Source organism: Pongo abelii, chromosome 22 (assembly GCF_028885655.2).
Source record: "Pongo abelii isolate AG06213 chromosome 22, NHGRI_mPonAbe1-v2.0_pri, whole genome shotgun sequence".
NCBI lineage: Eukaryota > Metazoa > Chordata > Mammalia > Primates > Hominidae > Pongo > Pongo abelii.
The window spans coordinates 55,547,685-55,569,682 of NC_072007.2; the positions used below are offsets into that span (position 1 = coordinate 55,547,685).

The 21,998-nt window shown below is 45.9% G+C and overlaps 1 protein-coding gene across 16 annotated transcripts in view; it reads left to right on the forward strand.

Moving 5' to 3' along the window:
- Positions 1–21,998, forward strand: part of ADARB1 (adenosine deaminase RNA specific B1) — a 156,102-nt gene that overhangs the window by 77,152 nt on the left and 56,952 nt on the right. For 14 of the 16 annotated variants that reach the window (XR_002912752.3, XM_009234043.4, XM_024239439.3 and 11 more), the window contains one exon: positions 20,149–20,223. Coding sequence is in view for 15 of the 16 variants with exons in the window: in XM_009234043.4 (XP_009232318.3) it covers positions 20,149–20,223 (75 nt within the window). In the remaining variant the exon portion in view is untranslated. Of the gene's footprint in view, positions 1–8,357; positions 8,473–17,445; positions 17,660–20,148; positions 20,224–21,998 lie in introns of those variants that run through there. The other 2 variants (XM_024239437.3, XM_054542637.2) reach the window with 2 other exon arrangements.

The following is a 21,998-nucleotide window of genomic DNA, read 5'->3' on the forward strand; positions in this document are numbered from 1 at the left end:
CCTAATCTTCAGGGCATTTGGATGCAGCTGCTTTTTGTTCCAGAGACACAGGCCATCTCAGGGGAGGCATCTCCCTGGGGCCTGAACAGTGTTTTTCTGGACAAGAGGAGGCTGAGGGCTGTGGGTTCTGCTGTGCCAGCCCTAAATGCTGGATCCCGAGTGGCAGAAGCACCAAGTGCTGTATGATGTGTGTATATGATGTGTGTGCATGTACATGTGTGTGATGTGTGTCCCTGCTCACCCCAGGCTGGTCATGGTATTGTGCTAGTCACAGGCTGGCTGTGCTGATCAAGCCAGGCACAGTGGAAAAGGGGAAGATGTTGGCGTTTGCCCCTCCCTTGGCTGTGTGTCATTCACCTGGGGCATGAGCTGTGCCCCTGCTCTGCAGTAATGAACAAGGCATGTCAGCATTGGTCCGAGACATGTGAGTTAAGAGAGGAGGAAGTGTGCTCTCTGGGGGCAGGGGGATCTGTTTGTCAGTGGCCTGCAGTTTCCTGTCCCAGGGATTTCACTGGTGACATCCTGACCACTCACCTGCACTTTATATGGAGCTGTTTTCATCAGCTGGCGTCCACTGAGCCTCTGCATTGTGTTGTGTGGTAGCCTGTTACTTTTTGCAGTTTTATTTTCTAAACTGTACTCTTTTATTGATAGATTTTTTTGTATTAGGATTTCCATTTAAACAGGACTTTGGTGTGTCTGCTGTGGGAGATTTGTTTCCCTAGGAAGATTCACGGCTATCGTTCTCTCCCCTCTGCTGGTGGTGTTTTGTCCGTGACTGCACTGAACGGTTAGCTGTCACATGTCATTCTCTGGGTGGTGTGCTCTGAAGTCATTGTGGTGTTTGGGCCCCTTCAGCCTAGTTCTGCCTAACTGCAGCGTGATGAATGGGCCCGAGGCAGAGAAGGAGGCTCCCTCGTCGGCAGGGGCTGCTGTTGTCGCAGCTGCCGGCACACGGAAGTGAGTCGCTGTGCTGCTGCCCCGAGTGACTGAGGGACAGAATGAGGCTGGGGCCAGCTGGGGCTGGCATTGGCATGTCTGCATGGCATCGTCCACCACTGGGCCTTTGCACATGGGGACCTTTTTCAGCGTCATGGGGCGTCGATATAAAAGGAGGCGCAAGAAGCGCTCTGAGAGGAAAGGTAATTCATTTAGTTTTTATTCTTCAATGTGAAGCATTAGTCTTTAATGCAATACAGAAGTGTTTTCTGGGATAGATGGCTTTGTGAATTAATCTTGCTGATGCCAGTTACTTCCTATTTTCCCTTTTTAAGTGCCTTTTTTGTTGTTGGCATTTTATAGAATTTTAGATAGGGGCACTTAAAAAGGAAGATTAAAAAACATGTCTGTAAACATGAATAGAAATCATTTAGCTTCAGAGTCTGGAGTATGTCTTTGGAAAGATATTTATAAAACTTTAAAGTTTGTAGCTTTGAGCTACAGGAAAGGTTTTTCTCCCAGAGACAGATGCTTATATGAGATTTCCTTTGCCGCACTCTTCGTTAATGACTTCTACATTAAAACTGTTCTTCATGCTGCAGAAAGCAAGGCTGTAGCAACCATTGTGAAAATATTTCCCCTTTAAAAGAATGGAGAGCAAATTCCTTACATTCTGCACTCCAGGTTAATACCAGTTTTTAATTCAACTTAATGTTTTAAGTCATTAAAATCTAGATTTTTTTTCTCAAAACCAGATTCAAAAGTTGTCCATGACTATACACATCACAAGCTACTGGTTTTTGGACGTGAATTGCTGCTTTAAAAGCTGTTGATGTTTTTTTTTTCTCTTTGTATAATATGAAATAATTAATAGAAAATGCCTTAGTGAAAAGATATGTTTAGCCCAGAGAACAGCTGAACACAGGCGTGATCAGTGCCTCTGCCTCTGTGTCTTCTGGGCGCCCCCTTAGTGTCCCCCACCCGACAGGACTGGAGTACAGCGCTTCACCACCACAGGGCCTTCGGGACATTCTGTGGCAGGAGATGGCTGTCTCTTCAGGAAATAAAATTAACCTCAGTTTTTTGGTGTGGCTTCCTAAGAAGAAGAACAGATGAATCTCAAAGTCAGCAATCTTGTAATAGTACCTTGCTAATATAACAAGGGCGACAGCACCTAATGGAAGTCTGCGTCTGGGAGTGGGGAACCCCTGACCCTGGGCCCTCTGGGCACCGTGCTGCCAGGTGCTTGTGTCCAGGGCTGGGGATGCCACACCCTCGATGACGGGCAGTCTCAGGACAGCCGATCTGTGCAGCCCCCTCTGCCCTCACCTCAAGAGGTCACAGCATTGGCCTGTTTTTGTTTCCTCAGTTAAGCTTTAGAAATTGAGATGTCACTAAGACAGGCAATAGGGAGTAAAACAAAGGCACAGGCAAAAACTAAAGGACATTTTTACAAAATACCCTCAATTTAGAATTACCACCACTTTTCCCATGGACACTCATCACTAATCATTTAAGTTGGGAAAAATATTGAGAAGTACAAGAATAATTCTGTCGTCATTCTTTTGGAATTTACTGTGATTCAAGCTTAAAATGTCTTTTTCATGCATTCCATAATCTCATTCTGCAGTGGGAAAACCACTCTCAAATATGTTGCATTTTCAGACCAAGGTTATAAGAAATTGAGAGGGTTATAAGATGTAACAATGAAGCCCATGTATTAAATGGCTTGTGTTCCTTGGTCATTCCTATGTGAGTAAGTTCATTGTGAGTGTTATTAAACAGTATCATGTTATGTGTTAGTTCTTGCTGTTGATACTTTATAATAAGCATTATCTTTGAAACTAATAAAAATACCTTTGAAATTATGGATATTATTAAGATTGGCCATCACATTTATACCAAACTGGCAAAGTTTTATAAGATGTAAAATAGTCTTTTATACTGTATATTTCTAAGGTACTGTAAGTCATGTGTATTGCATGGTTTTTTTCCTAAGACTGGTATAATGTACACCTTTTAAAATGTAATTCTTTGATGAAAACAATGTAGTAGCAAGTTACGGGTTTTAGTTGGCTTCAGTGGCAATATAATTTCAGTGATTTTTTTCATCACTCCTGAATTATACATGCAGTTACTCCCTTCCACAGGGCAAATAATTGACTGTTGACTGTGTGTGAGTCTCAGAAGGATTAGCTTAATCATCAGGAAAATAGGGCTAAAGAATAATGTGCCATTTAAGTAGTGGCCAGAGCCCCCATCAAGCAGACACTGCCACCCTGGCAGATGCTGCCAGCACGAGACCTGGGAGAGGTCTGGGAGCCACAGGGCAGGATTCTGAGGAGCAGTTAGTGCCCATATATGGAGCGCTTCCTACACCCAGCCAGTGCCCAGTGGCTGCTGCTGTAGCCTCATTCACTCACAGCATTGCTGCTAAGTTGATGACCAGTTGGAGGGGAGAGAGATGGGAACACAGAGGCAGTACTTCACTCCCCACCCTCCTGCTGCCTGAATAGCATCCTATATTTCCAGATGTATTTCTCACTGAGTGTTTTGTTTGTCCCCTATGTGATAACATCCTTATCTGTGCTTAGTCATGTATGCGCATGTGAAGACCACTGTCCTCTGGCAGCAGTTCTGAACTGTGTTTTAGTCTGAGGCTGGGCTCCCCCATGTTTCCAGGATAGAGGTGAACAGGGTGTGGGGACCTCTGTGGAGCTGGAGGTCCAAACGTAGAGAGGCCTACTCCCCCTGAGTACTTCTGGAGGAGAAGCCCTGGAACTCCTGACCTTCACCCTTCACAGAATGAGCAGAGCCAGTTGGCCAAGGGGAGGAAGCAGGCAGCTGTCGTGCCAGCCATGACTCTTACCTTACAAAGAGATCAACTCTTTGTGAGATGCAGAGCATGGTAGCACCTGGAGGTATAGGATGGGATGGCATTTATCCACCCATCCATATACCAGTCCATCTACTCATTGTAGTCCATCCATCTACCCATCAACCTATCATCCATCTGTTCACTCATTTACCCATCTACCCACCCATCCATCATCCATTCACTCACCCATCCATCCACCCATCTACCCACCCATCCATCATCCATCTGTCCATCTAGTCATCCATCTATCTGCACATCTACCCATCACCCATCTATTCATCCATCCACCCACCCACCCACCCATCATCACCTATCATCCATCATCCATTCATCCATCCATCCATCCATCCATCCATCCATCCACCCATCCATCCATCATCACCCATTACCCATTATCCATCATCCATCCATCCATCCACCCACCCACCCATCATCCATTCATCCAGCCATTCATTCATCCACCCACCCACCCATCAACACCCATTACCCATCGTCCATCATCCACCCACCCACCCATCATCCCGTCATCCATCATCCATCCATCCACCCACCCACCCATCCATCATCACCCATTACCCATCATCCATCATCCACCCACCCACCCACCATCACCCATCATCCACCCACCCAACCACCCACCATCACCCATCATCCATCATCCATTCATCCATCCATCCATCCGTCTGCCCACCCACCCATCATCCATTCATCCATCCATCCACCCACCCATCATCATCCATCATCCATTCATCCATCCATTCATCCACCCACCCATCATAACCCATCATCTGTCATCCATCCATCCATCCATCCACCCACCCACCCATCATCCCCCATCACCCATCATCCATTTGTCCATCCATCCATCCACCCACCCACGCACCACCCACCCACCCACCCATCATCACCCATCACCCATCATCCATCCATCCATCCATCTACCCACCCATCACCCATCATCCATCCATCCATCCATCCATCCACCCACCCATCATCACCCATTACCCATCATCCATCATCCATCCATCCATCCACCCACCCACCCATCACCCATCAGCCATCATCTGTCATCCATTCATCCATCCACCCCCCCACCCACTTCTCCATCAATCCATTGTTCCGTTCATCCAACAAGTACTCATTACACCCTTCTGCATGCTGGCACCAGGGGTTTGGACATGCTTAGGGAAGATGGGAGTAATGGGATGGCAGTGGCAGGGGGCAGCCACAGCTTTCAGGCTTGAGGTTTGTTCTGGAATGGGCCACCTGAAATCCCACTAGGTGCGTGAAGAGGGTGGATTTATGTGATTTGTCACTGCTGCACTATATGTGTAGTAGTGGGGAGGGATATTCTCCAGTATCTGGTGAGAATGGAAGGCACCATTCTCTAGCAGTGTCTGCCAGGAGAGGGGCCCAAGTAAGGAAAGTTGAACCCCCAGTGGACAGCAGCGTTATGGATAGAAGGCCCAGATCTCCTAGAACCTGTTGTAATGGCTATGTGTGTACCTTTCACTGCATCTGTGCTGATGGGCCTCGCAGCACAAGAAAGACTCTGCTGCCTGGGCAGGAGCTCCTCTCAGCTACAGGGTGCATTTCAAGCACAGGTGCATACACTCTAGGTTAACAGTTGAAATTCTAAAGTAAGCATGTAGAAGTAGATTTGTGAAATTGCACTTGAAATACCATGGAAATTGGATCCAAAGCAGATTGAACAGTGCCAATTCTTAGTGCAGTTGTAAGTGTTAATATTGAAAATAAAGTTTACATCGTTGTCTTTTTTTCCCCTTTGATTCTAGAAAATTAACTACAATTTTCAAATAAGCAGGAACTTAGGTTTTGTCAAGTAGAGCAAAGTGGACAGTCTTTCAAATGCATTGCTGCTGCGTTTGCACTGTGAAGGACAGAGCACCTTCACGAAGGCAGGGCCCTGTGAAGGTTTGTGCTCGTGTGCACCGGTTCTGACCTGTGATTTTGTTGCTGGATGTCTCCTTCAGCAGTTCATGTGGCTTTCTAAAGCTTGCTGTTGCTTAGGCATGCTGGACTAAGGCGGGAAACAAGCACGTGGATCAGTGTGGCTCTGTATGTGTGAACACGTATGGACATATGTGCATAGGGTGGGGGTAACGAGGGACAGGGAAAAGAAGGGCCAGGGCCTGTGACCACATCAGAAGCAAGGGTGATGCTCTGTGGCACAGCTGGCCCTCGAAGTCACTCAGGGACCTAGGCTTCTTCCATCCTTAAGCTCTGTTCTCTAATAGAAGTCACCCTGGCAGTTGCTTCTAGTCCAGCAATAGAAAGGTGAGAAAGAATACAGAGAAGCACGCAGGAAGCTGTGTGAGTTGGCCCAGATGCAGTGGCACACACCACAAATTGCACAGCACCCCCACGGGAGGTGAGCCTGTGTCCTTGCCCATCACCTCTTTCCAGCTGGTGTCCAGACCTCGGGGTGATCCCTGATTGTTGCTTCGTTGGTCTGGCTGTGGTTCTTTGTGGGCCGGCAGCCTGGGAGCCACACAGGGACAGGGTAACTGCGATAAAATACAATTATGCAGGAGGGGAGGCGGAAGGGCCCAGCCTGGCCCTATCTGGCCAGCTTCCTGCACCCTGCACAGCAGGGAGCATCCTCATTCTCCAGACCCTGATTCTTCTCGGGTTGGGGCGGGACGGGGGGACTCCCTTGTCCATTGTTCTCTCAGCCACTGGCTTCATCCTTTGGGGGTTCTTTCTGATCATTGCCTCCAGAGTCCCATCTGAAGAGGGTGTCAGTGTAGAACACAGTGAGGCAGAATGTGGAAGCAAACGGGACCATCTGGAAGTTTTGCTCTAGGCCTTATAAAACACATAATTTGTTAGGTGTAAAATATATAGTATGTGTAGTAGTGATAATAGGATGGAATAAATGCCTTAGATTTGCAAAATTGTGTCAGAGAGTTTAGGGATCTTTGGTCCTGTACCAGTGACATCATTTTGTGGCTCTTGGGGATTTGGGGAGGGACCTCCCCGAGGCCACTGTGCAGCAGCCTCATGCTCAGGGCTCACAGGTCCCATATGTGTTTCCTCCACTTCCTCCACCAAAGCACCCTGAGCTGTCCTACCTTCCTCACGTCCCCACACCCCACGGGTGTCCCTCTGCTTAGCAGCTGTTTATTCTGCCTGTATTTAGGCCAACTGCACAGGCTGTCTGAGACCTGACAGTATGCTAGAATGTACAGGGCATACAATATTTTGTGTAATATCATGGAAAAGTGTGCCATTCTTTCGGTTGATGGTGGTTGCAGATAAGACTGCAGAGACAGCTTGTGGTGGGTTGGAGTGTGACTCAGTCTCCCGTGGGTCTGCTCCCCTTCCAGACTGCATGTGGAATTCTGTATAGAGTAAGGCATATTCGTGTGTGTGGGAGGGAGGCTTAGAATAAAATTTATTTTTTTTCTTATGGAAGCAGTACATGTTCATTGTAAGAATTAGGAAACATAGATACAAAATAAACTTTATGAAAAAGCCAAGGTGATCATCTGCATTAGTCTGTTTTCGCACTGCTAATAAAGACTGAGTAATTTATAAAGTAAGAGGTTTAATTGACTCACAGTTCACATGACTGCAGAGGCCTCACAATCATGACGGAAGATGAAGGAGGAACAAAGGGACGTCTTATATGGCAGCCAACAAAGAGAGAAATGAGAACCAAGTGAAAGGGGAAACTCCTTTTAAAAAGTCAGATCTCATGAGACTTCTTCACTACCACGAGAACAGTATGGGGGAAACTGCACCCGTGATTCAGTTATCTACCACTGGGTCCCTCCCACACACGTGGGAATTATGGGAGCTACAATTCAAGATGAGATTTGGGTGGGGACACAGCCAAACTATATCATCATCCTTGAAGCTAAATCTTTGAATGGGAGCAAAACCGTAATAATTTTCTTCCAATTCGTAGTACTAGAATTAGATTTAGAAGTGTTTAAGGCTTCATATTTTTGTGTTACTATGACCAGGAGCTCAGTAATGCCTCACTTCTGCCTTGGAGGATGATGTGAGCACACACGAGGGGTGCCGCATCCCTCCAGCTTCATTCCTGGTGTCCAGTGGGAGGCGAATAGGCCCCTTTGCACCTCTTACCACCGTAGTCCTCTCGCATTGCCAGCCTCTTCTGACTTCTGGGATTGTTTTAGCGTTTAGACAGCAGTGTGAACAAGGTATGTCAGGCCAAGGGGGCTGCTCCCCATGGGAGGCCTGGCCGTGTTGGCTTCCAAGAGGCCAGATGGGTGCTGCTCACCATAGAAAGTGACCCTTTTCCCTGTTGCTGAGCCAACCTGTCACTTCCATGCTCTGTGTGTCACTTTGACAACTACCTTTGCTTTCTACAAAATGAAAGGAAACTTTCAAAAGTCAGCGTATTAAAGCCTGTTTGCATTTATTCTTTTATGAATTTTGCTCACATTTTTTAATTGGGTGTTTGTCTAAAGACAATTATCGATCATGGTAGGTAGGCTGCTGGAAGGTTGACCATAGAAACCTGGTTCTCTTTCAGGGAGGTCACCATGTCTGCCTCCATTCAGGCCCGTCAGGTAGGGGCTGCCTTCTGTCAAGGCACATGCTCCCGGTCCCTTAGATGGAAGGAAAACACATGGTCTTTATCCAGTGGACTCAGGGTGCAGGTAACTGAAGAAATTAACCTCCATCATTTTCACAGATCCTCGCAGAGCTGGACCGAAAGAGGTGGGAGATCCCTGCCGGAAGCCGCTGCAGTGGGAGGGCTTACAGACGTTCACATAGTCTCTTTCTGTTTGGTTGTTTTAACTCCCATTAAAAGGAGTGGCTTTCAGCCTTCTCCTTGCTTACTGTCTTGTGACGTATGTGTGTTCACATGTTCCATGCACATTTGTAACGCTCACCATGCTCTCTGATTCAGCTTTGTTCCCTTAGAGTTGCCCCAGCACTGCTTTGCCATGATGATTGTGTTTCTTTAAAATACTTCCAGTTGCTTACTTCTGTTTAGTTATCTCAGTGCTAAATATTGTTAATTAATTAAATATAAGCAGCATGTTCTAGATTTTATGTGTCTGGAATTCTTACTAAAAATCTTCCTGGATATGACTTCCACTCATAACATTATGGATTTTTATTGTAAACAAGGTAGAATTTTATTTGCCTTCTAATCATTTCATTATGGTGAGTGTCCTCCTTACAGAGCGTATACTGAATTTGGGTTTTACTCCTTTTTTGTTCATTTCCACAAGTTGAAGTCTGTGTTATTATCCCATTTTCTGTTAGGGTCATTGTGTTGTTAAGTAATCAACTTATACAGAAGGTGTGCCCCTAGAAGGTTAACAGAAAACAAGTTAAAACATGACTGAAAATATATTTCTGTAAGAATTACTGTAATTCTCCCGAGAGTATAAATAGCCAGGGTTTTAAAGATCTGCTTTATAGGATTTATACTGCAAATAACTTGGCAGGATTAATTGGCCTGCATTTGCTTGCTGTAGTCAGTACCATCTAGTGTTTTAGTCAATATCAGTTTTTGTAGTGTGGATGAGGCTGGCGATGGCAGCTGCAGCCCGTCTGGAGTTGCTGCTGCCATGGTGTCAGCTGCAGCTGGGGAGGCTAGGGCTCTGTGCTCCGCAGAGTTGGTGGGAGCCAGGAACAGGTGGAAGCCCCACCCCCTTCCAAGTTGGAGGGGCAGGAGCCCCGCCATCCTGGGCACAGCTGCAGCCGTCTATTAGCAGCTGTGGACCCAGGCATCCCTGCACCCACCAGGGCCCAGGAAGCCCCCTTGCCCCAACAGGCTGAGAACTGCCTGCTCCCACTGCCTGATCTCTCCCCACTCCCAGCACCTGCTCCAGTTTCAGAGCAAAGTTGTGGCCGAGCTGGGGCACTGTCACAACCTGGCTGGGTGTGTGTTTGCTCAGGGCAGTGCTGACATGCCAGCACCCTGCTGCCTCGGCACCCCCAGACTTTGGGTGCTGATGAGGATGAGAGGGAGGCCAACGCAGGGCTGAGGGAAGCACAGTGCAGGCCTTGCAGCCGCCCCTCGGCAGGAACACCCTGGGTGCCATGCACACTGTGGACGGCAGGATAATGGTGGCAGGAGGCAGACAAGCTCCTGGGAAGAAAGGGGAGGGTTCCTGGTGAAACTCCACCTTCAGCTTACAGAGGGCTTAAGGCCTGGGGGCCAGGCTATCAGTTCCACAGACCGGAGTGAGAACTTACGGTGCTTTTTCAGGGCTTACGCATGACTGCCCATGCACCAGTCAGCACACACTTTCCTCTGAAGCCCATAAAAACCCCGGACTCAGCCAGACGCGAGCACCAATCAGCACACACTTTCCTCTGAAGCCCATAAAAACCCCCGGACTCAGCCAGACGCGGGCACCAATCAGCACACACTTTCCTCTGAAGCCCATAAAAACCCCGGACTCAGCCAGACGCGGGCACCAATCAGCACACACTTTCCTCTGAAGCCCATGAAAACCCCCAGACTCCGCCAGACGCAGGCACCAATCAGCACACACTTTCCTCTGAAGCCCATAAAAACCCCCGGACTCAGCCAGACTCGGGCAGAAGACAGGACCACCTGCTTATGGAGAATAGCTGCCCACTGTGGGTCTCTCTGAGCTGTTCTGTCACTGAGTGAATTACCTCTTCACATTGCTCACCTTCCACTTGTCCACGCACCTCATTCTTCCTGGACACGGGAGAAGAACTCAGAACCTGCTGAATGGCAGGTCTGAAAGAGCTGTAACACAAACAGGGCTGAAACACACCCATTGCTTGCCACGTTGCAGGCAATGAGGAGAGGAGGAGAGAAGGAGAGAAGAGCTGCAGCCCTTTAGGGAGCCCAGACCTAGGAGCTCCCTGAGCCAGGGCGGTGATGCCACCTTTGGGGCCCTGCGGTTCCTGGTGTTTCCAAGCTTCTGGGCACTACCGTATTCCCTGGTTTCAGCCATGGAAGCTGTGTGAAGTATGCCTGGTTCAGCTGCAGCCTTGCAGGGAGCCAGTGTCCATGCCAGTGCCTGGGTCTGCCCGCCCCACCTGCCTGGCTGTACACAATAGCTGGACCCCGTGCCCACTCACTCACACACCCCTTGCCGCTCCACGCCTGGCTCACCCTTGGCAGGCATGGGATCCAGGCTGGAAGTGTGAGCCAAGCGCAGCCTGCCAGGCTGTGTGGGCAGAATGAGCCCAGCAGGCCCAAGCAAAACTCGGGTAAAGGCGCCACCAGTGGTGGAGGTTTCTGACCAGAAAAATGATACCCTGAGGATCCTGTGACACTGGGTTCTGATTTACCAAAAAGAGCCACACCTGACTAGGGACATGGGGAAGCAGGGGCAGGCAGGTCTGTCCACGAAAGCCCCACTCCTTGCTTTAGGGACAGTAGCTGATGCCCATGAGCCCTCCTTCATGCAGGTGCTGTGCTAGCACTGAATCACCAGGGCTTGCTCTGCCTATAGAACCACAACCAAGAAGATGGGAGAGAGTCTCAGCTCACAGCACCAGAAACTTCAGACCCAGGTTGGAGAGCTGGAGGGCCTGAAACAGGCTCCAAGAAGATGTGAGTCTGAACTCACAGCAGCAGACACTTCAGACCCAGATGTGAATCTTAACTCACAGCACCAGACACTTCAGACCCAGGTTGGAGAGCTCGAGGGCCAGGTTGGAGAGGCTCAGTCCCGGACTCTCGCCCGGTGCTCCCTTGCCCGCTCGGCCAACTGTCGTTTTGCAGACGGCAGGCTGGTCAGAGGCTTCCCATCCAGAGTGACCCATGAGGTGTTTCTGTTCCTTAGAAGAGGACGATAATAGCTGCCTGGGAAAACAGTTGTTTATGAGGATTGTACTAAGTAGATCCCTTTCACATCAATAGTAACCAATATAAAGCCCTTTCATTTACAAATGTTTCTGATTTAAGGACTTAGAGGTCAGTTCGTATGCAATCAAGTTTAGATGTGTTTTGGAGAAAGTGGATACAGCCCACAGGGTCCCAGAAGGCAACAGGGCACAGGTAACATTCCCTGGCTGTGATTAGTTAGTTGAGGACATCACAATTGGAAGCGTCCATGATCTTCCTCACAGGAAGCACCCGGCTGAGAGCTGTGGACACTGAGGATGAGGCTTGAGTCTGTCCTAGCAGAGCTCAGGGCCTGGTGGGAAAAGCAGGGTGGTCAGGCCAGTGGGGGAGTGAGCGGGGAGGGGCAACCAGCTTTGCACAAGGAGCCGGGAATCCCCCTCCCCCACCCCCACCCCACACCAGGGGTGCTGACTCTGGGCCCTCAAGTCCCCCCACCAGGGGCGCTGACTCTGGGCCCTCAAGGCCAGTGGCGTCCACAGCTCCATCCACGGCAGCGAGCCTTGTGCAGTTTCACCACAATGGTAGCACACATGCGACCTCCTGGGGGCTGCTGGGGCCTATGGGAGTCAGGGGTGTGGACGGTGTGCTCCCTGGGCCTGCTCAGGGTGATGCTGAGTACCAGGCAGCAGTGAGTGGGGTGACTGAAAGAAACTCGAGGGACATCTGGCCCTCTGTGCTCTGCCACGGTTGTCCCCGTGCTTGCTGTGTTTGGTTTGGGGCCATTGGCCCTGCTCCTGTAGACTCAGAGTAGCTGTCTGTCCCATATTGGCATAGCTGAGTTCGCTCGGCACAGTCAGCTTGGGCTGCGTGCTTTTTTTGCTGATCCCTTAACTGGTGACAACTAGTGTACATTTGAACACTTGCCATCCAGTTGACACCTTTCAATAAAAATTACAGATTAATAATAAATGATAGAAGTTCATGCTTTTTCCTTCTGGTGAAGACCAACACATGGCCCTATTTTAAAGAGCAGAAAGCTGCAGAGCCACTGCCACATTGCAGGCACCATCCAGGATGTGTAGGCGTCTCAGGGATGTTACAGCACTCAGAGGATTGTTTGGTTTATTTTTAGGAAACAACTGTAGCAGCCAAGTGAAGACTCTGGACAGGGGAGGACAGCTGTTGCATGTGTCCACAGGGCCTGAAGTAGGCCACGAAAGCCCCAAGTGTGCCCCTGTGTTGGCACAAGTACTGGGGCTGCCAAGGAAAAGCTGGGGGTGGAGGAACTCAGTGTACAGCATGCCTGTGGGGGCAGGCATGGCGCCTGGGGTGGAGGGGTGGAGGAGACCGAGCCTGCCCCAGCCATGTGGGCCTTGCAGCCCGCTGGGAGAGGCAGGCCACAAACAGGGAGACAAATTGTGGATTGCACTGTGCGTAGAGGGAGAGGGAGGGGGGCGCTGGGGTGGGTTGGTGCTGTGTGAGCTGGGACTTGAGCAGTAAGAGGTGGGGTCTGATGAAGCCTTGCGCGAGGACGTGGCAAGGAGGGAACAGGGAAGCACCCCAGGAAGTTGGAGAGGCTCTGGTGGGCATGGCGAAGGGCTGACAATGTTCCCAGTGGCCGTGAGCACATGGGCATGTGTTAGAGCACATTTTTTATTTATAAGGATATAGCCCTGGCTGCTGCGAGGAGAGGGGCTCTCAGGGTCAAGAGAAGGCAGAGAGGCTCCTCCACAAGCTGAGTGGTAACAGCAGCGCAGAGGCAGACAGGCTGATGTGTTTAGCCCAACTTTGGGAGAAGAGCTGGTGACATGGGGTGTGGGGTGAGAGGGGAGAGAGAACCAGGTAGTCTCCAGATGTCTGGCCTGATGGGTGCAGTGAGGCGACAAGATTTACACATGTGCATTGGTACACCTGCTGCCCGGGGTGGCCAGGTGAACAAGGAGTTGGCATTTGTCAAAGCTGAAGACACCTTACTTGAGGCCCCCTGGAGCGCCCAGGCCTCACCAGGCCCACCCCCGCCCAGCCACCCTAGAGCTGCCTTGCTGGCAGCTACTGTCTGTGCTATTGGCATGTGGTTCTCCCATGATGCATCCCTTTTAATGAGGGAAGAACTAGAGCCACAGTTTGATGAAGTTGCTGACTGGACAACTGAGGTGTTAGTGCCCTATGCAAGGTGCCCTAACTGACACCTCTGCGTGTTTCTTTCTGTCATTTGTCCTTGCTGGAATTTCCTCTTCTGTTTCAGTAGATTCCTATTCTCATCAATATTTCCCACTTAATATGATGAATATTGTACATTATTATTCTTATTTTAATTATCTCCTTTTGCATTGCACTAGAAAAAATGCATTTGCTGAAAATTAGGCACAAATCTTGCTTGCTCTGTGTACAAGAGCTATAAAGATTCACTTAGCAGATTGCAGGGGTGGTTTCCTAGAAGGTAAAATATTTCACTGAAAATATTATCAATTGAATATTTTGGAACACTTTAGTGATATTGTTTGGTTTAGATAATACTGAAAGCAAAATATAAATTATGAGGTGAAGTGTATCTCTAAACATGCATGATTCGCTTGTTGAGTTTCAGATTGTTTTCGTTCAAATGATTTAAGAGGTTTATACTTCAGTTGCTTTTGTTAAATAAGCAAATCATCTTTCAATTTTTTTGCTACAAAGTTAATCTAGTTTTGGAATGCTGCTTGATGTATAGTAAAGAATCAACACGAATAATCTCCACTTTAATAACGTTTCTCTCTTTTTTTTTAGTTTTCAGTTCAAAGCTATTAAATATGGAACCCATAGCAGTCATAAAGAATATGTAAAAGTTTTCTCAAAGCTATCCATTTTTGAGGGGAAAATGGATTTAATCCAGTAATATATATTAGTAATTTTAATCAAGTTCACCAGTTGTCTTAAACAGTTTTTAATCTATAAACTTTTAGTGGACTCCTAAAGATGGCATTTTTTACCAGCACAATAGAAACTATTCAAGTTCTGATGCATCTTTAATGTAAATAAGTCATGTTTTTAATATTTTATTCCAGGATATGTTTTTTCATTAAGGGAAGGGGAGAAAAAGGGTAGGTATGCTCATTGTCCAAAGTTGTTAAAAACATTATATATATATATATTGTTTATACTTGTGGTTGCAATGTATCTATAAAAAGGTATAAAGAATAATATAACAATCATTTACCTACCCCCAGTATAAAACGTATAACATTGTCAATTTGATCATGTTAGCTGAAATCAAAAGCGAGCTCATGAAGAAATGATCAGGACACGGTGAGGGAACAGCCTTGTTTGATCCAGCTTGATCTTCTTCCATGTTGGCACACAGTGTCCGGTCCTGTTTATTAAAAATAAAAAGCATGTTCCTATGTCCCTGATTTAAAATGCCACCTTTACCAAATATTCTGTGTCTGGATGTGCTGTGTCTGATTCTGGGTTTTTCTTCCATCACATTGACCCTCTTTGTCTGTGAGCCACGCTGTGTTGGTTTAGGCACTGAGGCTCTTTATTTCTAATAGGAAGGACTAAGCCACCTGCTCCTTTGGTTCAGAGTTTTCCTGAGTATTTGAGTCTGTTTATCCTTTTCATGTAAACATTAGAATCAGCTTGTCTAGTTCCATTAAAAAAAAAAGTTGGATTTGTACCTGGAACCAAGTGAAACTGAAGTCTCAGGTCTTCTGCAGTCAAGTTCAGTGTTCTTCCACACTCACCACCTCCCAGCTCTGTCTTACTTCTCACTGCATTAGGAGGCATTCTGAGAAATGAAGAGGTTGTTTTGAATATTGCTATCAAATAAGGCTTTTTTTAAATTGACCATTCTTGGAATTTTGTTCCATAGGGGATATTTGAGAGGGTTTTAATTCTTATTTGTTTGTAGTTCAGGTCATAAGAGGTTCTTTTAAAAAGGGAAGAAAAAATAGCTCTGTGAAATGTGCTAAAGTGCTTGCATGTGCTATTTTGCTTTGTTTTATAACCTTTGGTACAAGAGTTGGCATTCGTCAAAACTGAAAACGTTGGCTTCTGCTCTGCAAGAGATTTGTAGCTCCCATTCTTAATGTGGGCGGTACCTGCAGGTACTCACCTGCCACCACCCTCGGCATGACTATTTTCTACTGTGAGACATTTTCCATGTCCTTTTAAAAGAATTTTAATATGTAAGGGCAGGAAAACAAGGTGAACTGTATGAATTAGGTGAACTACATGAGCTGGGCTCACTCCTGTGCCTCAGCACTTTTATTGTTGTTGTAAAGTTTGTTTTTCCTGGTCCCAGAAATCTGAGAGAAGTCAGCCTTCTCAGGCAAACCAATTATTGATTAATTATGTATAAGAATTAAATTAGCCTTTTGTGTGTCTTCTGCCTATTATTAATAAACTTTTTATTTTGAAGGCTGGGTGCAGTGACTCATGCCTGTAATCCCAGCACTTTGGAGGTCAAGGCGGGCAGATCATCTGAGGTCAGGAGTTCGAGACCAGCCTGGCCAACATGGTGAAACCCCATCTCTACTAAAAATACAAAAATTAGCCAGGCATGGTGGCACGTCCCTGTAATCCCAGCTACTCAGGAGGCTGATGGCAGGCAGCTTGAACCTGGGAGGTAGAGGTTGCAGTGAGCCGAGATAGCGCCACGGCACTCCAGCCTGGGTGAGCGAGATTCTCAAAAATAAAAAAAATAAAAAAACTTTTTATTTTGAGATAATATAGATTCACATGTAGTTGTAAGAAATAATACTTATATGAACATAAGCCTTCATTTCTCTGGGATAAATGCCCAGGAGTACAATTGCTGAGTCATGTGGTAGTTGCATATTTTATTTTTAAGAAACTGCCAAACTACTTTCTAGAGTAGCTATCCCATTTTACATTTCTGCCAGCAGTCTATGAGAGATCCCTTTTCTCCACAGCCTCATTTTCACTTGGGGCTGTCACTATTTTTAAAGCAACACTATGTTTAATAGCCCTTCTCGGAGGCGTGCAGCGGAGTTATCTCACTGTAGTTCTCAGTTGCATTTCCCTAGTGACTCGTGATCCTGAGCATCTTTCCATGAGTTTATTTTCCATCTGTAGATCCTCTTCATGTCCTTTGCCCATTTTCTAATTGGACTATTTGTTTATTTTACTGTTGAGCTTTGAGAATTTCTTATATATTCTATTTGTTGGATATGTATTTTTCAAATATTTTCTCCCAGTCTGTAGCTTGTTTTTTTATCTTTTTAACAGGGATGTTTGCAGAGAAAAAGTTTTTAACTTCCAGTTTATCAGTTGTTTCTTTTGTGGATTGTGCTTTTGGTATGAAGTCTAAAAACTCTTTGCCTAGCCCTAGATCCTGAGGATTTTCTCCTGTGACTTTCTAAAAGTTTTATAGTTTTATGTTTTGCATGTAAGCCCACCATCTATTTTGAGTTAAGTTTTGAATAAGGTAGGAGACCTGAATTGAGCTTCATTTTTTTGGATCTCTAGTTGCCCCAATAAGGCTATGCCTCTTCACGAAATTGCTTTTGCACCTTTGTCCAAAATCAGTTGGACATACTTGTGTGGTCTATTCGGGGTTCTCTGTGCTATCCTCTTGTGATCTGCTCGTCTGCCCCTTGCCAACACTGTCCTGTACTGATGACTATAGCTTTGTAGTAAATGCTGAGATCAGCTAGACTGATTGCTCCCACTTTATTTTTTTTTATGGTGGTTACGTTAAAGTCTTTCTAAGAGAATTCTAACATCTGTGTCATCTCCGTGTTGGCATCTGTTGATTGTCTTTTTTCATTTAGTTTGATATCTTCTGTTTCTCGATGTGACAAGTGATTTTTTATTGGAACCTGATTATATGATATTATGAGACTCTAAATCTTACTGAAACCTTCTGTTTTAGCTGACTTTCTCATACACCACGGTGTCAGAGGAAGCGGGGATGCTGTCTCATTACTGCTGGATGGGGGATAAGTCCAAGTTCCCCACTGGGGCTCCCGGATAGCTCCCTGTTGTGAGAGGGCCTCATCACTGCTCCATCTGGAGCCTTCACTGACAGCACCGGCTAGCATTGTTTCCACCAGGTGGGAAGAGAGCCCAGGTTCCCCACATAGTCTCCCATGACTCTGCACTGTGGTGTGGGAAGGGAAGGGGTTGTTAGAGCCTGGTGGGAATGAAAATTGTGGCTCGTCACTCAGCCTTGTCTGACACCACCCAACAAGGGGACTCTGGGGTTGTCCTTACAGCCTGGCACGGGTGGGGCATGGCTGAGGTTTTTTCTGTTGTGTTTGGCTGGAATAAAGCAATTCTTGTCTAAGAAGTTTTCTGCCTTGCTGGGCTACCTCTTTCCTGGTCCTTTGGCCAGAGAGAGCAGCTTTTGTTGCAGCTTTTTGTGTGTTTTGTTTTTGCCAATGCCTGCTGATGTTTCTGGGTTCTGGCTTCTTCAGCTCTATGTTGAGAAAATGAAGCAAAAGGAAAATGCAGGGTCGCTTCTCAGGTCCTGAGGCCCCCCTGGCTTGTCAGCTTTCTCTACATCTCTCAGTCTTTTTTTGTGTGTTTTATGTATAACAGCCAGGATTTTTAGTTGTATTTAATGGGAGGAAAAAGGAGAAGAACTCTGTCTTCCCACTGAGGAAGTTCCTTTGCCTATTTAAAGCCAGTTTCAGCCAATAAGAACAGAGCTATTTGGACAGGCTTATTCGTTGTTCCTCCAGTTTATGGTTTGGGCTTCTGAGAAGCGCCTTGGCATCACTTTGCCTGCATAACCTCAGTGCCCTCACCCAAGCCACCTGTTTTCCCGTCTTCATGATATGCTCAGCCAGACCTCTTGTCTGAAGCTCAGTTTAATGAGCATGTCCTCATTTTTTGGCCTGATCCCTCCAGCCAGGAGGCTCCTGGGAGCACCCGCAGCCTACTGAGGGCATCTGCCCTGCCCGCAGGGGTCTTGCCCTCTGTGCCTACATCTCACCTCCCATTCTAGACCTTAACCCAATTACTTTTTATCAGTCCTTCCATAATGGAAATATTAAAACATATACAAATATACAATTGTATCAAGAACTCTGCAAGCCCATCAGCCACATCAGTAATTACCAACCAGGGCCCATTGGTTGGTTTTGTCTACACCTCATCTATGTTTTTCTCACCACACCGAATTATTTTGAAGTAAATCCTAGATATTGTCCTTTCATTTGTAAATACTTCAGTATATGTCACTAAAAGAGAACTGCCATTTCTACACCTAAAATAATTTATCATAATTCCTTAATATAATCAGCTGTTCAGGCAATATTTACATTTAAGCTTCTCAGAATCTGATTTAGGTTCTTGTATCTAGCACAAGTGCTTTGCACATAATAGATTCTCAGAAAATATATCTTGAAATAGTTAATGACTATAAAATAATAATGCTTTTAAAACTATCTGGAAAACTTTATTGAATAAAGGATTCTAAAGAGAAACTCATTTAACTTTTAGCAACACATTTGCCTGAAATATAGTGAGATTGAAAGTTATTAACAAATGATTTCATGAAAAACTATAAAATATATATTTTTAGATATATGATATTTGATATAGATGTATAAGATATATGCATGTTTTAGTACATTTTAGTCACCATTTTCTCAGAGCAATGAATTTGCCTTTTAGTGATTTATAAGTTTTATTTGTATACAAAGTAACGTGTGATTATAAAATTTGTGAATCTTCTTTTTCCTCAATTGCAATTTGATGATATTCTTTATTATAGAACATGTATTAATACGGTCTGACAAAGTATATCTAAAATATTTCAGAAGAGGAAACTCTTAAATTTGTTAGTAACTAGAAATTGTAATACCTGTTCTTTGAGGATTTCCTGTGGTTTCTCCTGCCAACAAAATAATACTTATATGTAGCTAAGAAATTAGATTGAATTTTAGCAGTCATGTGCACTTTAGTTTTGTCTGCATGAGGAGCTATTCAAGGTGAGAGAGAAGTAGCTAAGTGAGAAGCTGTAGGTGCTGATTCTGCTGTGTGGCTTTAGTTTACAGCTGGAAGCCAAAAGTCTACCCAGAGTAAAGATAGATGGCAAGTATGTGAGCGCCCTTCTGAGGTCTGGCACCATCTGTCATGGTGTGTTGTGTCCTTAGTCCATCCCATAGCAGGCATGTTTCCAGAGTGCAGATGCCAGTGCCTTTGTCCCTAGTTCAGCACTCTTCATGGCCCTCCATTGCCCGGAATCAAACCCACCCTCCTCAGAGTGGTGTGAGGTCCCTGGGCACTGGCCCTGAACCTCCCTTGCTGGGACCTGGTCCCACCCTCATCATTCCTCCATGTGGGAGAATTCACGCGAGATGTCCTTTGCTGTACTAGAATCCACGCGAGAAGTCCTTTGCTGGACTGGAATGTGCCAAGGAGGAGTATTTTATACCAGATGGCAGATCTGACTTCTCTAACAAGACCTAGTTCTTATTTTATGATTTTTTTCCTTTAATTTGTAATAATGTTGTAATTATTTCCTTAGAGTAGACTTACTTCGTATTACTCCAATCATAGGCACACTAAATGCTATTTTCTTACTGTCTTTCAGACAGAAACAGTCTCCGCCAGTCAAGAAACCCTCAAAAGTATTTTGCCATGGATATAGAAGATGAAGAAAACATGAGTAAGATCTAGGCCTATCATGTAGTATCAGATAGCTAATTTTACGTTAACATTTTGGTGTTTTTGCAAATGTGTTTCATGAGACCAGTGTGGGGATTGTGTTTTTTCCCATAACATCTTCTAGTGACAGTGGCGTGTTTTTCATTTTTGGTGTGTTCTCTGCAACAGGTGTCAGAATTTGCTGCAGACGTTTTCCCTGCAGCTGTATGTCTAGGTTTTTCCTTCCTCGTTATCGTCGTGGGGCATCACTGTGCCCTGTGGAATGGGCTTCTGGGTATATCTCATGAAGCCCCACTGTTTCATGTGGAGTCCTGTCACGGCGTGCCTCTCAGAATAATGCTCTGAGTATTCATGCATGCAAATCGAAGATAACGTCTAAGATTGATTTAAATACCCAGTCCTTTGCAATAATAGGACAGAAATATTTCCCTTCAAAATGCAGGTTTTCCCTGCATTTTGAAGGAAGGAGATTCACACGTGTCTGTTGATCTAAAGTTTGCAAAGGTGCTAATGAGAGCTGGGACTGGTGTGGGCCTCCTCCTTCCGTGCTGTTCTCTCTGGTGCTGGGGGGTGGAAGGCCGCTGGGGTACATTGGTGTTTCGGTGAAGGTACTTATCTCTTCTAGTTCATCTTCAGTCCCAGAAAACAGGTTTAGATGCTTCCACGGAAGTTGGGAGAGTTTAGTAGAGAAATTACAACAAAGGCATCATTGCTCTAACTAATGTAAATATCCGTATTTACCTTCTTACTTGTCTCAAGGAATAACATGCAGCTGTCAATGATGAGTGACATGTCACTGGGAGTGATTATTGAGCATTAGAACTTAGCACTTTCCCTTTGACTTTACGCACAACTGATGATCTGGGGTCTTGGAGTCGCTCTTGCGTACCATGTAGAACCCAAACCATGACCCAGTGAAGCATTTCTGCATGGTATTGATTTCTGCATGGTATTGGTTTCTGCGTGGTATTGCTGCCCCGTGGGTGTGCTGTGGATGCTGTGGAGGGGGCTGGGCCTCTGCTCTATGGACTGTATGCTAAGTGTTGGCTTTGGTTGAAGTCAGCCATCTGGGGTGTGAGGGTGAGACCACCTCCTGCAGTGCTACCCAGGAACCACAGGACCAGTGTGCTCACCTCACTTCCGCTGTTGTGTGCGCAGCCCATGCCTGCTGGTGATTGTTTTTTCAGGTTTTTTTCCTCATCAGTCCTGCTCTTGAGATCTTTTAAAAACCCAGCTTTATGTTTTTACTGGGCAGTTCTACTCACTGTTTCCAATTTTGTGACAAGTTTTAAGAGAGAGGTTACGTCCATTTTCCTCGTTTGAGAAAATGTGACTTGTGCTTCGCCCGTGCAGTAGCCCACCAACGGAGCATGTGCAGGGGTCCCCAGGGCCTCTGTGTCAGGACTGTGGCCCACAGCCTACAGCTGCAGTCACCTTGCATAGACAGAAGCTTCATGATCGTGTAGGTTCTGGAACTATCCCCAAACTGATCCTGTGATAACTTGACATGATAAAGAATCCTCACAAATAATTTTTCTGTAAAGATAAGCTGATGTTCTAGTGCTAAAACTTGGAAATTCTGGCCCTGTATTTTTTATCATTTTGAAAGCAATGCAAAGCCCTATCATGATCAGTATTTACATTTATGAAATGTAGTAGCATGATACAGAAAGAGAAGGCATCTGTTTAAGAAAAGCTGTGAAAGTGGCTTCTTTCTCTAGTTTTAGTATTTTCTTTTATTATAGTAGCATTTTCAGTGACAATGAGAGTAGTATT